This window comes from Barbus barbus (genome assembly GCF_936440315.1).
Source record: "Barbus barbus genome assembly, chromosome: 19".
Taxonomy (NCBI): Eukaryota; Metazoa; Chordata; class Actinopteri; order Cypriniformes; family Cyprinidae; genus Barbus; species Barbus barbus.
In genome coordinates, this window is record NC_136747.1 from 572327 (window position 1) to 593820 (window position 21494).

The 21494-nt window shown below is 41.9% G+C and overlaps 1 protein-coding gene across 1 annotated transcript in view; it reads right to left on the minus strand.

The window, feature by feature from the left end:
- The window catches only part of LOC306885295 (NLR family CARD domain-containing protein 3-like), a gene marked incomplete at both ends in the record, with an annotated part of 80297 nt that overhangs the window by 56136 nt on the left and 2667 nt on the right, over positions 1 to 21494 (minus strand). Inside the window, 3 exons of the mRNA XM_079441729.1 lie at positions 629 to 799; positions 10778 to 12496; positions 21300 to 21413. Of these exons, the coding sequence (XP_079297855.1) occupies positions 629 to 799; positions 10778 to 12496; positions 21300 to 21413 (2004 nt within the window). The remainder of the gene's footprint in view (positions 1 to 628; positions 800 to 10777; positions 12497 to 21299; positions 21414 to 21494) is intronic.

The following is a 21494-nucleotide window of genomic DNA, read 5'->3' on the forward strand; positions in this document are numbered from 1 at the left end:
TATGCGCTGGTGATTAAAGAGTGTTGTAGCGTTCTCATTCAAGTATAAGAATATTTTGTTTGACTGTTGTTAGGTATTTGAATGTCTTGTATCTGTCTATCATGTTAATTATTTTAGTTTTATTGGAAGCTGTAGGGTGAGGGTGCCATTTTCTTTTTAAATACTAAATATGTATCCTTGTTTTTTGTTAGTTAGGGAGTAGAGGGAAGCCTACGTTGTTTATTTATTTTCTTTTACATGTATATGACGTTTAGTTTCCCTCTTAGCAATTAGAAACTTTTTTGTTTGTTGTTTTGGCCAGGCCCAGTCCTTACAGATATGGTTTTCAGTCCAATTAAGTGTTTACATGCACTCTCAATCGTATTAGAAAAGGAATATACCACCCCTTTCAATCCAATCAAAATTTCCTTTTGATCAAGCTCAATCTGATCGATTAAGATTTTTACATGCAGTCTTTTCAGTTCAATTGAGCTGTCAATACTAACAGATTATTTGGATGCATGTAAACATAGCCACTGAGAAAATATGCTTTTTTTTAAATTAGTCTACTTATAGTCTGACTATCAACAATTTAAAAATATGTCTCTCTGAGCATCAGATCATGTGACTATCAGAGAGATGATATTACCTCAAAATCTCCAGTTTACAGTGAGGAATCTCCAGTACAGCAGAGAGCAGCTTCACTCCTGAATCTAGTTTATTCTCAGATAGATCCATTTCTCTCAGGTGTGAAGAGTTTGATCTCAGAGCTAAAGCCAGAGCAGCACAACCTTCATCTGTGACACCACAATTACTCAGCCTGTAGGGAACAATGACACAACTCTTCACTCTCTCAGATCAAAACATACAGGGCACATTTCCAAAAAGCATCATAAATATAAATCAACCTTTTTGTGAGATAGGGCTACCTCAAGGAATAAAATAATCTAAAAGGCTACTTGTTTGTTATGCTGATCAACATTTAATTTATTCTAATTATAACATGGTGACGCTTTTTTTTTTTTTTTTTTTTTTTACTTTTACTTTGCTTTTAAATCACCATGATATGCAAAATAAATAAAATATCTTGGTGTCCCGGTTCAAATTTTCAAGCGTTTTAAGTTATTTTTTTATTCAACAACCATTCCTGAAAATTGGTACAAATATATATTGAAATATGTGCTTTTATAATTTTTTGAATATTTCACTGCCACACAATTTAAAGATTCATTCGAGTGGCAACAATAAGCGTTTGATTTTCTGCCATGCAAAGGCAAAAGACTGTAACTTCGTTTTTGGTCGAAAATGAGTTTTTTCATATTTTTGGGACATTCAAAACATCCTTCATCATCTGGATAAGTATCTTGAGTCAATTTAAAAATAATGGGTTGTGTTAACACTGACTTCCAAAAGCCCAGTAGAAACCAAGGCAGAACACTGTATAACATGTATGTAAACCTTGTTCCCTGAAGGAGGGAATGTAGATGTTACATCAGAACGACTGACGAATTGGGACCTCGCCTGAGAGCCCTATCACCTTCGAGTGTAACAAAACGAGCCAATGCAATCGCACATTCAGTTTTTCGCTGAGGAGCTGAGACAGTGTGTCCTGGCCATTCAGTGGTAGTACAGCAATTGTGGCAATGGGAGGTAACATCTCCATTCCCTCCTTCAGGGAACGAGGGTTACATATGTAACTGAGACAGTCACGTTCAACGTTACATCAGAATGACTGATGAATTGGGATCTCTACCAAAATGGTGTCAGCCAACGGTGTCCGCTGTTCTGTACAGTGAGATGGGGTGTTCAGGGAGGGGTAGCACCTCTGGTGTGGGGGCATATCGTGTCCTTTCAGGGCAGCTCTCCCACCTTTGGTCCCCACTTGTCACTCAGCTCTCACCTGTGGCTCCTAGTAGCTGTAGCATGCACAGCGGCCACACTCCGGGCAACAGCTTCGACAGGCTGGCCAAACCTGGTTGAGGGTAGCCTTGGGGTAATAGACCTTCGGTGAGACAGGGACCTGTCTGTCCCGAGCATGTAAAGACTGACTCCAGCGGATTGAGCGGATGAGGCCTACTAAAATAGGACCAACAGTCATGAAGGCGGTCTCTGCAATCGACGTGGTATGCTAAGAGTATGGCAAGACACGAAAGATGCCCTGGTCAACCACTGCGCCCAGCCCATCTACAACTGTCTCGACTTATGTCCTGTCATTGGAGCAAGATAGAATCTGGGAAGAGAGAGTGAGGCTTACTACATGCACCTCTCCCTCACTTTAATCCAGTCCAGGTGCCAGTCTTGAAATCTTGACACTCCCGTACTCCTTACTCCCGTAAACCTCAAAGTCCTGTGGTGATAGGCGAGCGATGAAGCAGCAGGTGTGGATTCACTGGGAGCTGTAGCCACGGTCCTGCACACAGGCGGCTCAGGTCTAATGGTCGTCTTCTCGCTGCCCGAAGCAACAGCTGGATTTGGCGTCTACCTGAGTGACTGAGCAGTCCTCTTTAGGACTGCACTGCTCACCTCCATAGTAAGAGGAAGGGGCTAGAAAAGGTGCCCTAAACATTGTTTGCTTTCATAGAACCCTGGCCAACTTATCGCGGCTGGAGGGATCCCATCTCATAACAAAACTTCAAACAAAATGCAAGGTGACACTATTGGCACATGGAATGTACACACGCTTCAGGACAACCCCTCAGCAGATCGACCAGAAAGAAGAACAGCCGATATTACGGCCCTGTGTGAAACTCGTCTAGCCAATGAAGGTCAGCTTGCAGAAACAGGAGGCGGTTATACATTCTTCTGGTGTGAACGCAGCAATGACGAACGTTGTGAATCTGGAGTTGGTTTTGTGGTTAAGAATTATCTTGTCCGCAAACTTCCTAAGGGCGTGAACGACCGACTCATGACACTGCATCTCCCACTACCGAGTGGAAAGCAAGCCACACTGATCAGTGCCTACACACCCACAATGACGAATTTGGATGAAGTAAAGGACAAGTTTTATGAAGATCTTGATGCCCTACTCTCATCCGTGAAGTGCACTGACAGGCTAATTCGACTTGGCGACTTCAACGTGAGAGTAGGGTCCGATTACTCAGCCTGGGATGGCGTCATTGGAAAAAATGGAATTGGCAAATGTAACAGCAATGGCCTACTACTTTTGAAGACATGTGCGGCTCATGATCTGATTATCACTAATACATCTTCCGCCTGCCCACTAGCAAAAGGACATCCTGGATGCACCCACGCTCCAAGCACTGGCATCATATTGATTATGTCATTTTGCGGAGGAAAAACAGACAGGATGTAAGGGTGACTAAGGCCATGCTGAGTCCTGACTGCTGGACTGACCATAGACTCATCATCTCCAAATTAAGCCTTCACATCAAGCCAAAGAGACGTCCGCAGGGAAAAAAAACTGTGATGAAAAAGATCAATGTCAGCAAATTGAGGAACCCCAATACAGCAGCTTCACTAGCAGAAGATCTTGACTACCATCTTTCAGAGCTTCAATTAGAGGGATCTGCTGAGCAGGACTGGGGACGCTTCTGGGATATATTATGCACTCTTTTGCACTAAAGGTTCTTGGACCCTCACACAGGAAACAGCAGGACTGGTTTGATGAAAAGAGATCAAGGCCCTACTTGCTGAAAAGCACCACCTTCACCGTGCTCATCAGAATGACCCGTCGTCAACAACTAAGAAAAATGCTTTCAATAACATTCACAGGACTGTACAGAGCAAGCCTCACAAGATGCAGGACTCCTAGTTGAGTGCCAAAGCAGATGAAATCCAGAAGTTTGGTGATAGAAACGATGCCAAACTCCTCAGCCCTCAGGGAGCCCCCCTATACTGGACTTAGATGGTGCAACTCTCATTACTGAGAAGATTCTGATTCTACAGCGTTGGGCTGAGCACTTTCAATCCATATTGAACCACCCATCTTCCATCAATAATGAGGTGATTGATAGAATGCCTCAGGCGGATATCAACCACACCCTGAACGTTCCACCATCAGAGACTGAAACCTCACAGGCTATCAGCCAGCTGTCCAGTGGCAAGGCCCCAGGATCTGAAGCGATCCCAGCGAAAGTCTATAAGGCTGGTGGGGCAGTGCTTGTCGAAAAACTCACTCAGCTGTTCCAGTCCTTCTGGAAAGCGATCGCACGGGGAACAAAAAAAGCGATATAAAGACATGCTGAAAGCCTCTCTTAAGTCCCTAGATATCGACAGCACCTCCTGGGAAATCCTGGCACAAGACCGATCGACATGGCGTACGCTGATCCACCAAGGCTGCCAGACATTTAAAGCTAGAAGGACAATCATAGCACAAGAGAAACGAGCACTCCGTAAAGCCAGAGCTGCAAAAATGGTGTCCACACATATCTGCCCGACATGTGGCAGAACATTCCGTGCCTGTATTGGCCTTATCAGCCACCTGCGGACACACCATGGACAGCCTACAACTAGTTAGATGTCAAGATCCTTCTCGAAAACGATGAACGAACAACAACAACAGTGAGATTTTTGGAAAACACTGTCAAAACGTACCCTGTAATGTGGAAATTACACACATGGACCGACCAATCAGGATAGTGCTACATATGGAAAGTCTCAGTGGTAGAGTCAGCCTAACATGGGTGAAATCACTACTGAGCAGAGACGGCAGAGCAACTCTGCCAGGGACAGACAAGGGCTCACCGTGAGGGAAGCAGGACCATGGAAGAATACACATGTGGGAACACCCATAGGGGCAACTGTAGCACACATGCACCTAGCCTAGCACAGGGGCTGACCTGGTGCATGCACAGGAGTACTAGACCTGGAATCTGGCACTCTGCCATGTCTGACTGCCAATGGTGCTGGTAGAATTCCAAACAGGGTTCGCCATGATAGGAACTCCCCTGTGGAGCATTACAGGTCCTGGATGGGAGACACGGATTATCCCACCAGGCGACAGCGCTCTGCAGACACAGCTGCATCACGATGGCATGCTCAAAAAATAAAGTTAATCCACTCTCTCCTAACACTGGGATCAGAAGGAAGGCAATGCAGAGACTGTTGTTCCACAAGTCGGCACTGCACAGAATCTTGTTGTTTTCGGAGCCATCTTTATCATTTGGTTTCTGCGTAGGCCTGCGTTCACCTCTCTCGTTTTTTACACTACATGCATGAAACGGTGGATGGGGGTAAACAGGGAGCAATGTACAAGCAGGCATTGATCTTCCTCTGCAGAGGCGGTGCTTATCCACACTATTATACACTATATTGCCAAAAGTATTGGGTCACCCCTTCTAATGAACATGTTTGACTACTTTAGTAAGTTCTGTGAGTACAAATCTTAATGTTAAAACATATAATGATATTCTATTGTAGCAACAGTTAGGGCAGGACCATTTTCTATTCTAACATGATAGTGCCTCTGTGTATAAGGCACGGTTCATGGTTCTTGTAAGAGTACGTACATTCCACAACCTGTGGTTTTGGCAGACTGGCTTCAGAATAAGCTGTTTTTAGACTAACAAGAAAGTTTTGAGTTCTGAAACTTACAGGTTGTTTTATAGTACAATGACCTTTTATATGTCAAAAGATCAAGGGAATTTTGGTTTCTCAGTTCATGACCTCTTTAAGCAATCTATTGAACAAAGTGCCGTATACCCGGTTGAACCGCCCTTATAACACTGATTCAATGACATTTTCATTGATTTTCTGCTGAAATCTGATAGAATCCATTGTAACACGATAATATGATGTTTCTTCAAAAGCGTGAAACAATCTTGAATGAATATTAGGATCAATCAATTGCTTCAACTCACAGCAGAGAACATATATTTATATCAGCTAAAACATTGGTTAAAACATTACCCAGAAAGTCATTTTAATCATGTCTCAGTTCGTAAAAATGAACAGAAACACATTTACAACAATGCTCTTAAAACAGAAGCCTAGCAGGTCAGAAAGGGAGAGAGTTTAAAAGATGAAGTGTGACACTCATCATTTTTTAAGCCATTAGTATATAATTTTTAAGTAAGAAATGTTATATTTTAACAGTGATGATTGTTCTCAGTGTTACTTACTCAGCTGATCTAGTTGCTGTAACCACAGGCAGCAGTTTCTGAAGAACTTCATCTGCTGTATTTTGTGCTTTCTGGGTGACAAATGCATCACTATTTGAAAATAAAAAAGAAATCAAGTTAATTATTAATGCTAATAAAGCTACAAATTAATAATAATAACAATAATAAAACATAATACATTAATAATACATTAAACCAATACTTTAATAATACATTAAATACATTCCTTAAATACCCACAAATAATTTAAATAAAAAATACACTGCTTTAAAAGCAACAAGTGAAAAAGTGTTTATTTTTTATTCTAACTGTAGAGGCTGCTAAACGTTTAGCCAGAACAGATTTGTTTTTTGTTTTCTTCTTCATGCCAGTGTTGCTGTGGCAGGTCTATTAGTCTGCATTTAAATTACAACACTCAAGAGATCTATTTTAACAAACCAGATGTCCATCCTTAAAAAAAAGTTGTGCTAACTTTAAATAAATAAGGCAACCTATTACAGTCTAATTTAAAGTTAACGCAAACAGTTTGCTACAGTTAAAATCAACTTAAATACTTTTGTTAATCTGAGTACAAAGTAGTCTTTTTAACTTAAAAATTATTGTCAAGGCAACTAAAAATAAACAACTTGGGCCAATTTTTTTAACTCAATGAATTTGCTCCAGTTAAAGTCAAAATAAACACTTTTGTTAATAAACGAGCAACAGGTCGTTTTTGAACTAAAGAAAGTTAAGCAATACAAGTAGTAACAATCCCTTTTTCACATTTTTTTTATTTTTATTTATTTTTAAATCTCCAAACATGAATTGTAGTTGCTTTCATTGCTAAATGCTAAACATGCTTTAGCTGCCTTGACAAGAAGCTTTATGTTAAAAAGACTACCTGTTTAACTGAAGTGGACTAGATGAGTTAACTTAAAAAAAGTTGAATGTGAGAGGTCAACTTTTTGTTCCTCATTATCGAGCATAGCGATAGTTCAGTCAGGCCACATAGACATAGTGCTGCGGTCAGCTGACAAATCGCTCCAACCACTACCATTCTTCTATTAGACCGGGGGTATACACTACGTGGAATTACTGCTTTGGAAGTATGCTCAAACTGCTCGCAACCCTCCCTCACTTATAAGTATCAAGCATATTACTGTGCACCTTCTGGCTGTTGTCTTCATTTTGTTCAGATTTCAGGCTTTCAAATCCTAGCGGTCATGGATCTCACTGCTGAGAGACATTCATTCTCATAGCAAGGAACAGCATAGCAGTCCCAGGATTCACTGCAACGTCTACATGTTACCACTGTTTTGCTTTTAAAGATATTACTTATATGTCTTAGTCATTTGCATATCATTCCAGCTGATGATTCTGGGGAGTTAATGCTACAGCTCTTGTGTGTTCAAATAATTATGGAGCAGGAATCCCCATAGGGAACCATACCACCAAAGATAACTTGTGTTCCATAACTCAAAGTAACTTGCCAAAGTGGTCCTGCCTGGAGTATGCTTATCATTATGTCAACCATGGCATTTTCAAGCGTGACTCACAGAACAATAGCAGATTCGCTCCCATAATGAGATCTGATAGCACTTTAATTTACAGTCCTGTTCCCCATGTACATACTATGCATTTATTATAGTTAATACCACGACTGGGTAATAACTATTGTAGATAACCTAGAACCTACCCCTAAACCTAACCTTAACCCATGTAGTTACTTTATATTAACCAGTACTTTCTTAGGTAAGTACGCTGTAAGTGCACATAAGTACATGTACTGTAAAATAAAGTACAACCACAAATCTTTATATTAAATGCCTTTTTCTTTAAAGGGGTCATATGATGTTGCTAAAAAGAACATTATTTCTTTCATTATTTCACATTGTTTTCCACATACTGCACATTATTGTTGCTCCTTTATGCTCCGTCTTTCTGAAACACGTGAGAAGTGAGGCGTGCGCTGATTGGCCAGCTATCCAGTGCATTGAAATTGGCCGAATACCTCAAGCGTGTGATGGAAATGTTATGCCCCTTACCGTATTGTGATGGTGTGTCCTGGCACGACAAGACTAAAACAATAAAATCCATTACAAACGAGGCATTTGTTGTATCCAGTGGGGACATAATTACTGGTTATAATGACTTCAAACTTGACTTCATGTTCAAAATGCTGCGGCCAGACTTCTTTTAAAGTGTCGTAAACAGGAGCACATCACTCCAGTTCTTAGATCCTTACACTTACACATAATACTACTATTGTTAGAAATTGCAACAATATAAAAATAGAAATATAATACATTTAACATTTTAATTAAAACAATAAGTAAACAATAAATAAACAATAATATCCTGGCCAGAGGAGAACTGCCCCCCCGACTGAGCCTGGTTTCTCCCAAGGTTTTTTCTCCATTCTGTCACAGAGGGAGTTTTGGTTCCTTGCCGCTGTCGCCTCTGGTTTGCTCAGTTGGGGACACTTAATTTCTAGCGATTAGCGTTAATTTGATTTCACAGATACTATTTAAACTAAACTGAGCTAGACAATGACATTTCTGAATTCAATAATGAAATGCCTTTAACTGAAAATTGAGTGTTAAATCTTATTATTATACATTACTGACACTCTATCCTCCAATTTGATACTGTTAAGTGCTTTGACACAATCTGTATTGTTAAAAGCGCTATATAAATAAAGGTGACACTGATTGCTGGTTTGTCAGAGAATAAACTTTAAAATTCTCCTCTTTGTATATAAATCCCTACACAACCTAGCCCCTGTCTACCTCTCTGAACTTCATCTCTACACTCTATCCAGAAGCCTACGATCCTGTGACCAGGCTTTGTTGGTAGTCCCTCACGTTAGGCTTAAGCATAGAGGTGAGCGTGCATTTGTGGGCCTCGACTTTGGAATACCCTGTCTTTAGAGATTAGAATGGCCCCATCTCTGTCTGTTTTTAAGTCCCTGCTAAAAACTTATTTGTTTTCCTTAGTGTATTGACTACTGTGATATGGCCATTTTTAAATGGGTAGTATTTTTATTTATTAATTTTTTTATTAAAATTTTTTGTCTGGTCGGTTTTCTGTGTATGTGGTATAATCTTGCTTTTCTGTAAAGCATTTTGGTCAGCCTGGTGGCTGTTGTAAATGTGCTATACAAATAAAATTAACTTGAACTTATACTTATACTGTCTTTTTAGGTGTTGCGTTGCATCGTGCCGCGTAAACATTACCATGTCTGCATTTGTGATCACAGAAACGACAAACAACAAGAGCTACTCTACACTGATTCGCATTTGAATCGTCAGTGGCAAATTCTTTAAATATGAAAACGTACTTGCAGGCTGTGAGTCGGAAGCACCAAACTGTCCTTGCAAAACTGGAATTGCCACACTTTATAGAAGCAGCCTTTGAGCAAAGCTGGCAGGCTACTCTCCCAGGTTCAGGAAATAGTCCTCCCTAAAATGTGCTGCACACACTCTAACGTAGAAATGTGGGGGCGTGTTTAAATGAGCCGTTTTACTAGGGCGTGGACGAGTCTTAACTTTTATAAAGAATATCTCTTTGGGTTTGAGAATTTTGTCTTTGCAACTTTAGGGATCTTATCTATGCACGAACAGCTTGTAACACTCCAAAGAGAAAGGGAAACTTGAAATCGCATCATATGACCCCTTTAAAGTAATACAGTAAATTACAAGCGTCTGTGGTCTCCCAGTGGCTTACATTATTGGTAAAACAAAAGATAACATGTATGCCTTCATCTCCGAAATCATTATTTTTGTCTTACATTTCATAGTGAATTCAGATACACTTTATGCTCCCTTCAAAATAAGCTAAATGCTAAATGAAACGATGGCCGCTTTCAAAGGTTCCTTCAAATTGAGATGGCCTTCTGCGGCACGTGATGACGTGGCAGCCAAGATATGCAGCCTTCTATTTGAGGAGCACCTGCAAATTATGTACAATATCTTGGTGTAATCTTTTATGACCAGCTGACCTTCAAAGAGCACATTGCAAAGACTGCTCGATCCTGCAGGTTTGCACTACACAACATCAGAAAGATCAGGCCCTTTCTGACAGAGCATGCTGCAAAACTTCTTGTCCAGGCCTTTGTCGTTTCCAGGCTGGACTACTGCAATGCTCTTCTGGCTGGACTGCCATCAAACATAATCAAACCTCTACAAATGATTCAGAATGCAGTGGCATGACTGGTCTTCAACGAGCCCAAAAGAGCCCATGTTACACCTCTCTTCATCTCCTTGCACTGGCTACCAGTGGCAGCTCGCATCAAGTTCAAGACACTGATGCTTGCATACAGAACCACCACAGGCTCAGCACCCTCCTACTTCCACTCACTATTATGAATCTACATCCCCTCCAGAAGTTTGAGATCTGCTAGTGAGCGACGCCTTGTGGTACCATCACAGAGAGGCTCAAATCTCGAAGCTTAATCTTTCCCTAAATCTTTCTCTCCTTCCCTTGCTAGCTTTTACTTATTTGAACAATGTCTGAGACTTGGTGTTACGAGCACTTCCTCTGTCTGAATGCCTCGTCAAGATTAATCGCTTCTTGTATTCCCCAATTGTAAGTTGCTTTGGATAAAAGCGTCTGCCAAATGATTAAATGTAAATGTATCCCAGGAAAAAAATTGTCCCACAATTTAAAAACCTCTGATCTCTTTTTTTCTCTTTGTACATAATGTTTTACATGATTGTTCTCTGTGTTAGTTTACTTACCTATCATGTTCTGCTCCAGTTAAGCTTTTCAGCCTAAACTCCTGCATTGTCTGCTCTGAGGTCAACAACACAAAAACTAAAGCTGACCATTGAGATGAAGAGAGTTTCACATGGCGTAATCCTCCACGATTCATACGAGGTTCAGCTTCGTTCATTAGTGAAAGATCACCCAGTTCATTCAGACAGTGAAACAGATTGATGTATTTATCTGGAGGGAGATTCTCATTGATCTTTTCTTTAATATAGTGAACTGTTTTCTCATTGTTGTAAGAGGTGTTTCCTGTCTGTGTCATTAGTTCTTGTAAGAGATTCTGATTAGACTCCACTGACAGACCCAGAAGGAAACGAAGGAAAAGGTCCAGATGCCCATTTTTACTGCCTAAAGCCTCATCCACAGCTCTCTGATGGAGATCAGATAGTGAAACATTTGTTTTTTTGGCAATCTGGTCAAACACACTGATGTTGTGGTTTATAAAGGAGAGATGCACATATAGAGCTGCTAGATGTTCCTGAATGCTCAGATGAACAAAGCTGAATACTTTCCCTTGATGCAAGCCAAACTCCTCTCTGAAGATCTGAGTGCACAATCCTGAGTACACTGATGCTTCTTTCACATCAATGCCACACTCTCTCAGGTCTTCCTCATAGAAGATCAGGTTGCCTTTCACAAGCTGCTGAAAAGCCACTTTCCCCAGTTTGAGGATCATGTCTTCATCTGTCACCTTCTTCTCATAGTCCTTCTCACGTTTGATGTTGGTCTGAAGGATCAGGAAGTGTGTGTACATTTGAGTGAGAGTCTTGGGAATCTCTCCACTCTCTGCTCGACTCAAAATCTTCTCCAGAACAGCGGCTGAGATCCAGCAGAACACTGGTATGTGGCACATGATGTAGAGGCTCCTTGATGACTTCAGGTGTGAGAGGATTGCATTGGCCAGACTCTGATCACTGATTCTCTTCCTGAAGTATTCCTCCTTCTGAGGCTCATTGAAGCCTCGTACCTCTGTCACTCGATGGACACACTCAGAGGGGATGAGATCAGCTGATGCTGGTCTGGAGGTGATCCAGATGAGAGCAGAGGGAAGCAAATTCCCCACAATGAGGTTCATCAGCAGCACATTCACTGAGGCTGATTTAGATATATTACTCAACCTCACATTGCTCTGAAAATCCAGAGACAGACGACACTCGTCCAGACCATCAAAGATGAACAACACTTTATATTCATCACTGGATATATCCATTTCTTTAGTTTCAGGGAAAAACACATGAAGAAGATCTGAAAGACTGAGTGTTTTGTCCTTCATCAGATTGATTTCTCTGAATGGAAGTGGAAATATGAGCTGGACGTCCCGATTCTCTTTCCCTTCAGCCCAGTCTAGGATGAACTTCTGCACAGAGACTGTTTTTCCAATGCCAGCAACTCCCTTTGTCAGCACAGTTCTGATGGCTTTGTCTTGTCCAGGTAAAGGTCTAAAGATGTCATTGCATTTGATGGCTGTGTCCTCTGTTGCTGCTCTCCTGGATTGTGTCTCAATCTGTCTCACCTCATGCTCATTACTGATCTCTCCACTCTCACTCTCTGTGATGTAGAGCTCTGTGTAGATCTCATTCAGCAGTGTTGGGCTTACATGCTTTGATATTCCCTCATACAAACACTCAAACTTCTTTCTCAGATTTAATCTTAATGTTTTGGGGCCTTCAGAAAGTTTAGAGTCATGGCTGTAAGATTAAAATGCCAGGTTATTACATAAATAAGAAAAGTTGGCAACACTTTAGAATACAGTTTCTTACTTACTGCATAACTAATAAGGAATTATTGAAGAACTAACAGGTAATTATTCATTAACACTTAACTCACTACTGTTAACTACTAAGGAAGATGTGTTAACTAATCAGTATGTTATACAATTTTATGATTGTGTTAAGTAACAGTTAGCTAATCAATAACTAATGTATTCTGTCATACCCCCTGAAGAACCACTATTAATAATCTAGTAAAGGTTCAAGAAAAATAACTATGAAATAAATACTACTGAACAGTTATATGCAAATAGTCACAATAATAATCAGGCTGTGGCCCACAAATCAAGTACTTGAGTAAAAGTACAGATACCCCAATAAAAAAATAAAAAATAAGTAGGCCTATTCATTTTCAAAATTACTTGAGTAAAAGGACAAGTAATACTTCAGTAGCAACTTTGTTACAGTACACTACTACTATTATTAAGATTCAAGATTTTTTATTTGTCACATACACAATTATACAGAGTATAACCAGCAGTGAAATGTAGGTCAGGTCCGCTCCAAGGACAATGCAATTATATAGTATACAAATATTAAGAAAAAGAAAAGTAGAAAAAAATAAAAGAATAAAATAAAATAAAAGATAAGATAAGATAAAAAATATAAATATATATGTGCAGGTCAGTATGTTGTTGACTTAAATAGTACTAAAGAGGAATGTGCAAAAAATGTGTAAAAAAGTTGTACACATTAATAGCAGCAATATCAGCAATATGAGGAAGAGAAAAAAATATGAATAGCTTATTGATATGGTGATATTTACATGGAGTCAAGTGCTGTTATGACACAGAGTTAGAGTTTAGGAGCCTGATAGCCTGGGGGAAGAAGCTCCTCCTAAGTCTCTCAGTTTTTGCCATCAGGCTACGGAAGCGCTTACCAGATGGAAGCAAAGTGAATAGACGGTTACCAGGGTGATTTGAGTCCTTGATTATTTTGACAGCTCTATTTTTGCAGCGTTTGAGGTAGATGCCCTGCAGAGAGGGGAGAGCAGACCCTGAGATGCGCTCAGCTAAGCGCACAACTCTCTGTAGTGCTTTGCAGTCCTGATTGGAGCTGTTTCCATACCACACTGAGATGCACTGAGTCAATACACTTTCTATGGTCCCTGAATAGAAAGTTTTCAGGATTGCTGGTGAGACCCCTGAATTTCCTCAGCTGACGCAGATGGTACAGTCTTTGCCTGGATTTCTTAACCTGTGTTTGGATGTGTGTAGTCCAAGTCAGGTTCTCGGAGATGGGGACTATAGTGTTGAAAGCTAAGCTATAGTCAATGAATAGCAGCCTTACATAATTCCCATTGTTGCTGTCCAAGTGTGTGAGGGAAGAGTGGAGGACGTGAGCGATGGCATCGTCCGTAGATCTATTTGGGTGATAGGCAAACTGAAGAGGGTCCAAAGTATCAGGGATGGAGGAGCAGATGTGGCTCTTTACAAGTCTCTCAAAAACCTTCATGACTATAGATGTGAGGGCAACTGGGCGATAGTCATTCAGGCAACAGGGTTTATTGTTCTTAGGCACAGGGATAATGATGGATTTTTTGAATGAGGTGGGAACCACAGAGGTAGCAAGGGACTCATTAAAGATAGAAGTGAACAAACCAGCGAGCTGATCAGCGCAGGACCTCAGAACACGGCCGGTTATCCCATCAGGTCCGGCTGCTTTCCTGACGTTCACTTTCTTTAACGCCCTCCGAACCTCATCCTCCGACACAGTGATTACAGGACCATCGCTGCTCTGCCTGCTGCTTCCTGACGCGCTGGACGGCAGAGACGCACCGCCGCCGTTGCAATTGAAGCGGCCGTAGAAGATGTTTAACTTGTCGGCCAGCAACGGATCTGCTCTCACCTCCACGGAGGATTTGTTTCCAAAGGCACAGATGGTCCTCAGTCCCTGCCACATCCGTCGAGAGTCATTGAGCTGGAAATGAGACTCAATTCTCTCTCTGTATCTGTGTTTAGCGGCTCTTACTGCGCATCGGAGAACATAGCACGATGCTTTGTACTCGCTCATATTTCCAGTCAGAAGAGCCTCATTGTAAGCGGCAGTGCGTGTGTTAACCGCAGCACGGATTGTTCTGTCCACCCACGGTTTCTGATTAGAGAAGGTCATTACAATTATTGTTTCTGTAGCTTGCTCGGTTAGCGTGTTTACAAAGCTCAATGCTACATCCGTGAACTCGCTAACGTCAGAAGAACTCGCCCAGAACATGTCCCAATCAACGTCATCAAGAGCCGCCTGCAGCATAGCCTCTGAGTGGGAGGACCAGCGCATCACTACTCTCTGCACCGGAGGTTCCTGAACGAGCCTTTGTTTATATTCCGATGTGAGGAAAATGGCGGCATGGTCCGATTTGCTAAAAGCCGGTAGTGAGCGGGCTTTGTAGGCATTCTTGAACTGAGTGTAGCAATGATCCAGTGTGTTTGGTCCTCTAGTCGGACAGGATACATGTTGATAAACATTCGGCATGACCTGACCTGAGGTTGGCTATGTTAAAGTCTCCCGCGATGATAAAGACAGCATCAGGATGTTTGTTAATGCAGCCGCTGAGCACATCGTGAAGCTTAGACAAAGCCAAGCCGGTGTCTGCCTGTGGTGGAATGTACACAGCAGTAACAATGATCGATGAAAACTCCCGGGGCAGATAAAATGGGCGGCAAATAATGGAAAGATGTTCCAGATGAGGCGAGCAGGAACGCGTCAGAATGGAGATATTCCTGGGGTCACACCATTTCTTGTTGATCATGAAACACACTCCTTCACCCCTGGATTTACCGGCCTCTGCTTTTCTGTCCATCCAAAAAACAGAGAAGTTATCACTCGGCATTACAGCAGTGTCCGGGGACCAAGGACGAAAGCCATGTTTCGGACAAACAAAGGATGTTACAGTCCCTAATGTCCTGTTGGAAACTAATCTTGGCTCTAAGAATGTCCATCTTATTCTCCAAGGATTGGACATTTGCGAGCAGAATGCTCGGAAGAGGAGGACTGTGAGCCCTTTTCCTGAGTCTATCTCGAATCCCAGCGCGTTTCCCGCGGTGTTTCTTGATCCGTCGCCTCGGGGGGTTGTTGTTTATCTCTGCGTTCCGAAGAATCTCCAGAGGCCATGCTGGATTCGTGGCTAAAGTGTCCTGGAACAGGTTAGTGTAGCGGTTCCCAATGTCCAAAAGTGTTTCTATGTTATAGGTGATCAGTGCCGACGTGAAATGTGTAAAAAGAGAAAGTAAAAGTAAGTAAAAAAGTAAATTCAAGCAAAATCTATGCAGAGCGGCCTGTTGTAACAGAACTGTTTGTTTAGTTTCCTTTTTGTCCTTATTTGGTTCTTCCTGTTTTAGTTTCTGACCTAGTTCTGTTATTTAGTTATATGCATCACCTGTGTTCGATTAATTACCTTGTTTCCTTGTTTGTTCCTCTCCCTTTATAAGTCCTCAGTTCTGCCTTTATGGTTGTCGGATCTTAAGTTATCAATGGTTTATGTGAGTTGATGCTAAATAAAATCTCTTTTGTTATTCTTTGTCGAGCGCTCTGATTTCTACAACCACCAACCGTTACAGAAGATCCGACCGACACAGAAGATGGGCGAGCTCGCACAGTTTTTTGATTTAGCCCACGCTATCCAGGACCCAGTGAGTTTTTTGTTGGCTTTTGCGCCTCTTGCCCTCGCCAGCTCACTCAATGAGGGAACCCTCAAGATGCTGCTCCGGCTCGGGCTCACGCACCACCAGCAGCGAGAGCTCCCAGACACCTCCGACCTCACTTGGAGAGAAGCCATCATCCGGTGTCTGGAGAGCCTCCGACCCCGAGCCGGAGCCTTATCCACGGCGAAGAATGTTCCGCCCACGGCGATGTGGAAACCGCCGCAATAGGCGATGAACGTTGCGCCGTTTGTGGCGATGATGGTCCCGGCCAACCCACCTGAGTTCCCGCTGGTCCCGTCCAGCCCACCTGGGTTCCCGCTGGTCCCGTCCAGCCCACCTGAGTTCCCGCTGGTCCCGTCCAGCCCACCTGAGTTCCCGCTGGTCCCGTCCAGCCCACCTGAGTTCCCGCTGGTCCCGTCCAGCCCACCTAAGTTCCCGCTGGTCCCGTCCAGCCCACCTGAGTTCCCGCTGGTCCCGTCCAGCCCCGCACCTCCCGTGCGCCCTCTAATGTCCGCGCTACAAGAGCACCCCTTTGAATCCGGGGCTGCAAGAGCGCCCCCAAGTGTCCGCGCTGCAAGAGCGCCCTCAAGTGTCCACGCTGCAAGAGCGCCCTCAAGTGTCCGCGCTGCAAGAGCGCCCTCAAGTGTCCGCGCTGCAAGAGCGCCCTCCTGCGTCTAAGCTGGTCCCGTCCAGCCCTTCTTCATCTCCGCTGGTTCCGCCCAGCTCCGCGCTACAAGAGCGCCCTCCTGCGTCTCCGCTGGTTCTATCCAGCTCCGCGCCTCCAGAGCGCCCTCAAGTGCCCGCTCCTCCAGAGCGCCCTCAAGTGCCCGCTCCTCCAGAGCGCCCTCAAGTGCCCGCTCCTCCAGAGCGCCCTCATGTGCCCGCTCCTCCAGAGCGCCCCCAAGAGCCCTCTCCTCCAATATGGCCGCCTGAGGGGAACGTTCCCAAAGAAATTTTGGGGGGGGGGGGGGCATATAGCCTCAGTTTGTGTGGCCAGGCCAAAGGCCAATGCCACAAAGGATCCCGATCCTCCGAGGCCGCCCGAGCACCCCGATCCGCCAAGGCCGCCCGAGGACCCCGATCCGCCATGGTCGTCCAAGGACCCAGATCCATCATGGCCTCCCAAGGGCCCTGATCCACCATGGACTCCCGAGTCTCCAGATCCGCCATGGCCTCCCGAATCTCCAGTCCTGCCATGGCCTCCCAAGGCTCCGGATCCACCATGGACTCCCGAGTCTCCAGATCCGCCATGGCCTCCCGAATCTCCAGTCCTGCCACGGCCTCCCAAGGCTCCGGATCCACCATGGACTCCCGAGTCTCCAGTCCTGCCATGGTCTCCCAAGGCTCCTGATCCGTCCTGGAGGCTTCCCTGTCCTATCCTGGTCCTGCTCCAGCCTCCAGGACGCCCGCCCCCCCTCCCCGATGTTACTGTTACGGTGCGGGACGCACCTTCCGGGAGGGGGGCGATATCTGTAACAGAACTGTTTGTTTAGTTTCCTTTTTGTCCTTATTTGGTTCTTCCTGTTTTAGTTTCTGACCTAGTTCTGTTAATTAGTTATATGCATCACCTGTGTTCGATTAATTACCTTGTTTCCTTGTTTGTTCCTCTCCCTTTATAAGTCCTCAGTTCTGCCTTTATGTTTGTCGGATCTTAAGTTATCAATGGTTTATGTGAGTTGATGCTAAATAAAATCTCTTTTGTTATTCTTTGTCGAGCGCTCCTATTTCTACAACCACCAACCGTTACACCTGTACGGCGTCCGAACACAGCGGCACCATTTTGGATTTATTAGCCTATAATGGAAATGAAATATGCATTTTGTTTGCTGCACACCCAAAAGGACTCTACTATAATTGTGCATAAGTTTTTGCTTGTATGGTAAATAATTGCTTTGTGCACAATTTCTGTAGGAATCTGCCTCGGAAAAGAACCCCAACTCCACTATCTTGCCATAAATATCCAACTTACTACAGATAATCTCTGTAAAATGGTGGTTTGTTTATTTATTTATTTACCGAAACACTGGGAAGAAGCTGTTGGTTATTTTTTATTTTTTTAGTCTTGGGTAGTTTTTGTGTTGTGTTAACTCATCTGAAATAAAGATCGTAAAAATTTGTGCCATGTGTTTTACAAAGTTTGATTACTTTTATAGTTTTTTTATCAAGTGTTAGCTTGATTTGAGTCAAAATGATGTAGTAATTATTATTTACTAATAGGTTCACTTTACTGTTTAAGTAATTAATGCGGAATAATTCTTTATTAATTACTAATGGGTTTCCAATATTTTCACTTTAGAATAGGCCTACTGTTTCAGGTTCAAAATAAGTCCTGCAGAATTATTTGATAATAATTTTTTTTAATTACTAATTGGTTACCTATATTTTCACTTTCCCTCAGTCCTTGCCTTACATACAGGAATTGAATTAATGGTAATATGGTATATGCTGAGGAGGCACACATACAGTACTGTATATAAAATATAAAAACTAAGGTAAGTTATCGCATGGCACTGGAGAGGTGGTGGGGTTCCTATCGGAAGCTGATAGAAGCTGAACATACTCACAAAACAATTCACTACACAGGCAAAACCTCTATAAAATGTATTGCATTTATTAATATTGCATTTTCATACTACTACTACTGCTGCTAATAACATTTATGTGAAAGGGTCACAACTCAGTGTAATTGTGTATGACTGTTCATTAGTAGTTGCTTCATAATTATTTTTCTTGAACCTTAATTAGTAGATAATTAATAGTAGTTCTTCAAGAGGTATGACAGAATACATTAGTTATTGATTAGCTAACTGTTACTTAACACAATCATAAAATTGTATTGTATACTGATTGGCTAACAAATCGTCCTTAGTAGTTAACAGTAGTGTATTAAGTGTTAATGAATAATTACCTGTTAGTTCTTCAATAATTACTTATTAGTTATGCAGTAAGAAAGAAACTGTATTCTAAAGTGTTACCGAAAAGGTAATAGCTATAAATGACAAAATTGATTATTTGTTTGCTGTATTATGGGTCAAAGAACATTATTAGGTTTCTGAAATGTTTCAATTATTAATCATATGTTTGAGTGATGTGTGATGGGCACTGCAGCACTTAAAATTAAGCAACAACAAAAAAGTCCTACATTTTACCTGAAACCAGGATACTTGATTTCATTGAAGTCTTGCGGTTGAGTGACAGGCGCCGGACTAGATAGAAGTGTTAAATCAGAATGAAGAGGGTAAAGAATCAGATACACGACTGTTTCTCACATGCTCTATCTGCAGTGCGTATGCAGTGGATATTTTTTTGTGCACCCATGTTAACGGATTAGAGCATTCAGACTGCATGCAGTTGCAGTCCGGCAGTGTGTTCCAGGGCCCTCATTTATCAACAGTGTGTAGAAAAGTTAATATTTATTGTCCTACAAATGAAATTTAGAATGTGTGCAAGTACAAAAAAAATCCAAATTTATTAAAAGGTGCGCACGTGGTTCTTATGCTCACCAGTTGTTGATAAATCCCACATATGGGATCCCACAAATGACAGCACCTTCCTTTATAAATCACATGAATGCATGTCTTCACCGAAATCATGGCAAAAAAAGCGATACGAACTGAGAAGCCATTTTGTGCTCACACTAAACAGATCGGCGCAGTCTTTGAAACTGTGTTCTCTGCGTAGCACATTATTTGCTGAATCTTCCATTAAAGCGAGATCAGCCATAACACAATTGCTACATTTCTAATGGCTCTAATGTGTTTTATAGCTTTTCACACCAATTATGCAAATGTGTAACTTGAACTATGAAATTATTAATTGAGTATTTGCAATTAAAGTACACAGAAACACATGGTGGCACTTCCTTTTTGTAGTACTTCCATTCTACCACTAGATTCTCTGTGTAAGCAAGCTCAGAGTTGTGCTGATATTTACACACATTCCTACTTATAAGAACAATTTGGTAGATCCCACACTTTGTGTGAAACTATTATTACGCTCTCATTACGCACACATCTCTGCATATGTTGATAAATGAAGGCCCAGGAGCGGTGCGTCTGCAGCACTGCAGCGATCAACTTTATTTTTGCTGTGCTGGACGCGCTGAATTACAGTGACAGCGCAATGATTGCATTAAAAATAAAGATGGATTGACTGTATGTAGTCATTTCATGAATGAATGTAGTCATTTCACAATACATGTCTTTCAGAGTGAACACGTGGCTTTCTGGCTAGGTTTAAAACATGGAAAAGTGCACTTTTAGATAAACAAGGCAACATTATTATCTACCATTGTGGTGGTAGATAAACCTAGAAAAGTTCTTCAAGACCTGCAGGATTGCTTGTAATAAAGATTTAAATGCAAAAAAAAAAAAAAAAAGGCACGAGAGTCGACTGTGTTTCTGTCAATGTCAATTTTAATCTAAAATATTTGTGATAGCCTATATAGGCTATATGCTGTGTTTAAATGTGTTGCCACTTGCTTTAACAACTTAATACAAACCTAGAAGTCAAATCCATTGAATAATGTGTTTATATTTATTGAGTTTACAGGTGAATAGGCTATGTCTATGAAAGATCGTAATACTGTACTGTGATAAAAGAGGATCACATAGCTGAAAAGTTTTTAGTAACAACATTTGGATTTGAAATCAAAATAATGGATAAACGTAGTGTTTGTGGTAAACAGCCGCATATCAGGAGCAGACTGCAAACTTGTTCATTGTGAAAGCAATATGAGTCTGTGCTGCTTCTGCACCGCATACGTTACACACAAGGACTGCATACACACTGCAAACGAAGTATGTGTGAAACAGGCAACATTGATATAGATGCAATTGAATAATAATTAACTGAGTAACAGACCAACAGCTTTTACAGTGTGTGAATGTGCAAAGCTCTATGAATTGTTTTGTCAGTACAAGTATGCAATGGTAATAATTAATAGACTGCAACTTGCAGGATCTGAACTTAGAAGTTTTTGGTACAAATACAGGTCATTATACTGTAGTATAATAATAACAATTTCATAAAAATCTAAAACTATAAGCATACATTTTTTTGTTTTTTTTTTTATTATTATTTACCTGAGAGCAGGCTGTTTGTCTGCACTTTTCACATTTTCTGGCTGAATCATAGATTGGTTACTCTTCATAGACACAAAGCTGGACTCTGGTTTTGATCTCTTCTTCTGGGCTGGACTGTAACAGAACAGACTGGCCAATGAGAATGACTGGTCAATGAACAAATACGACTCAAATAATTTCAAACTTATGTCTGTC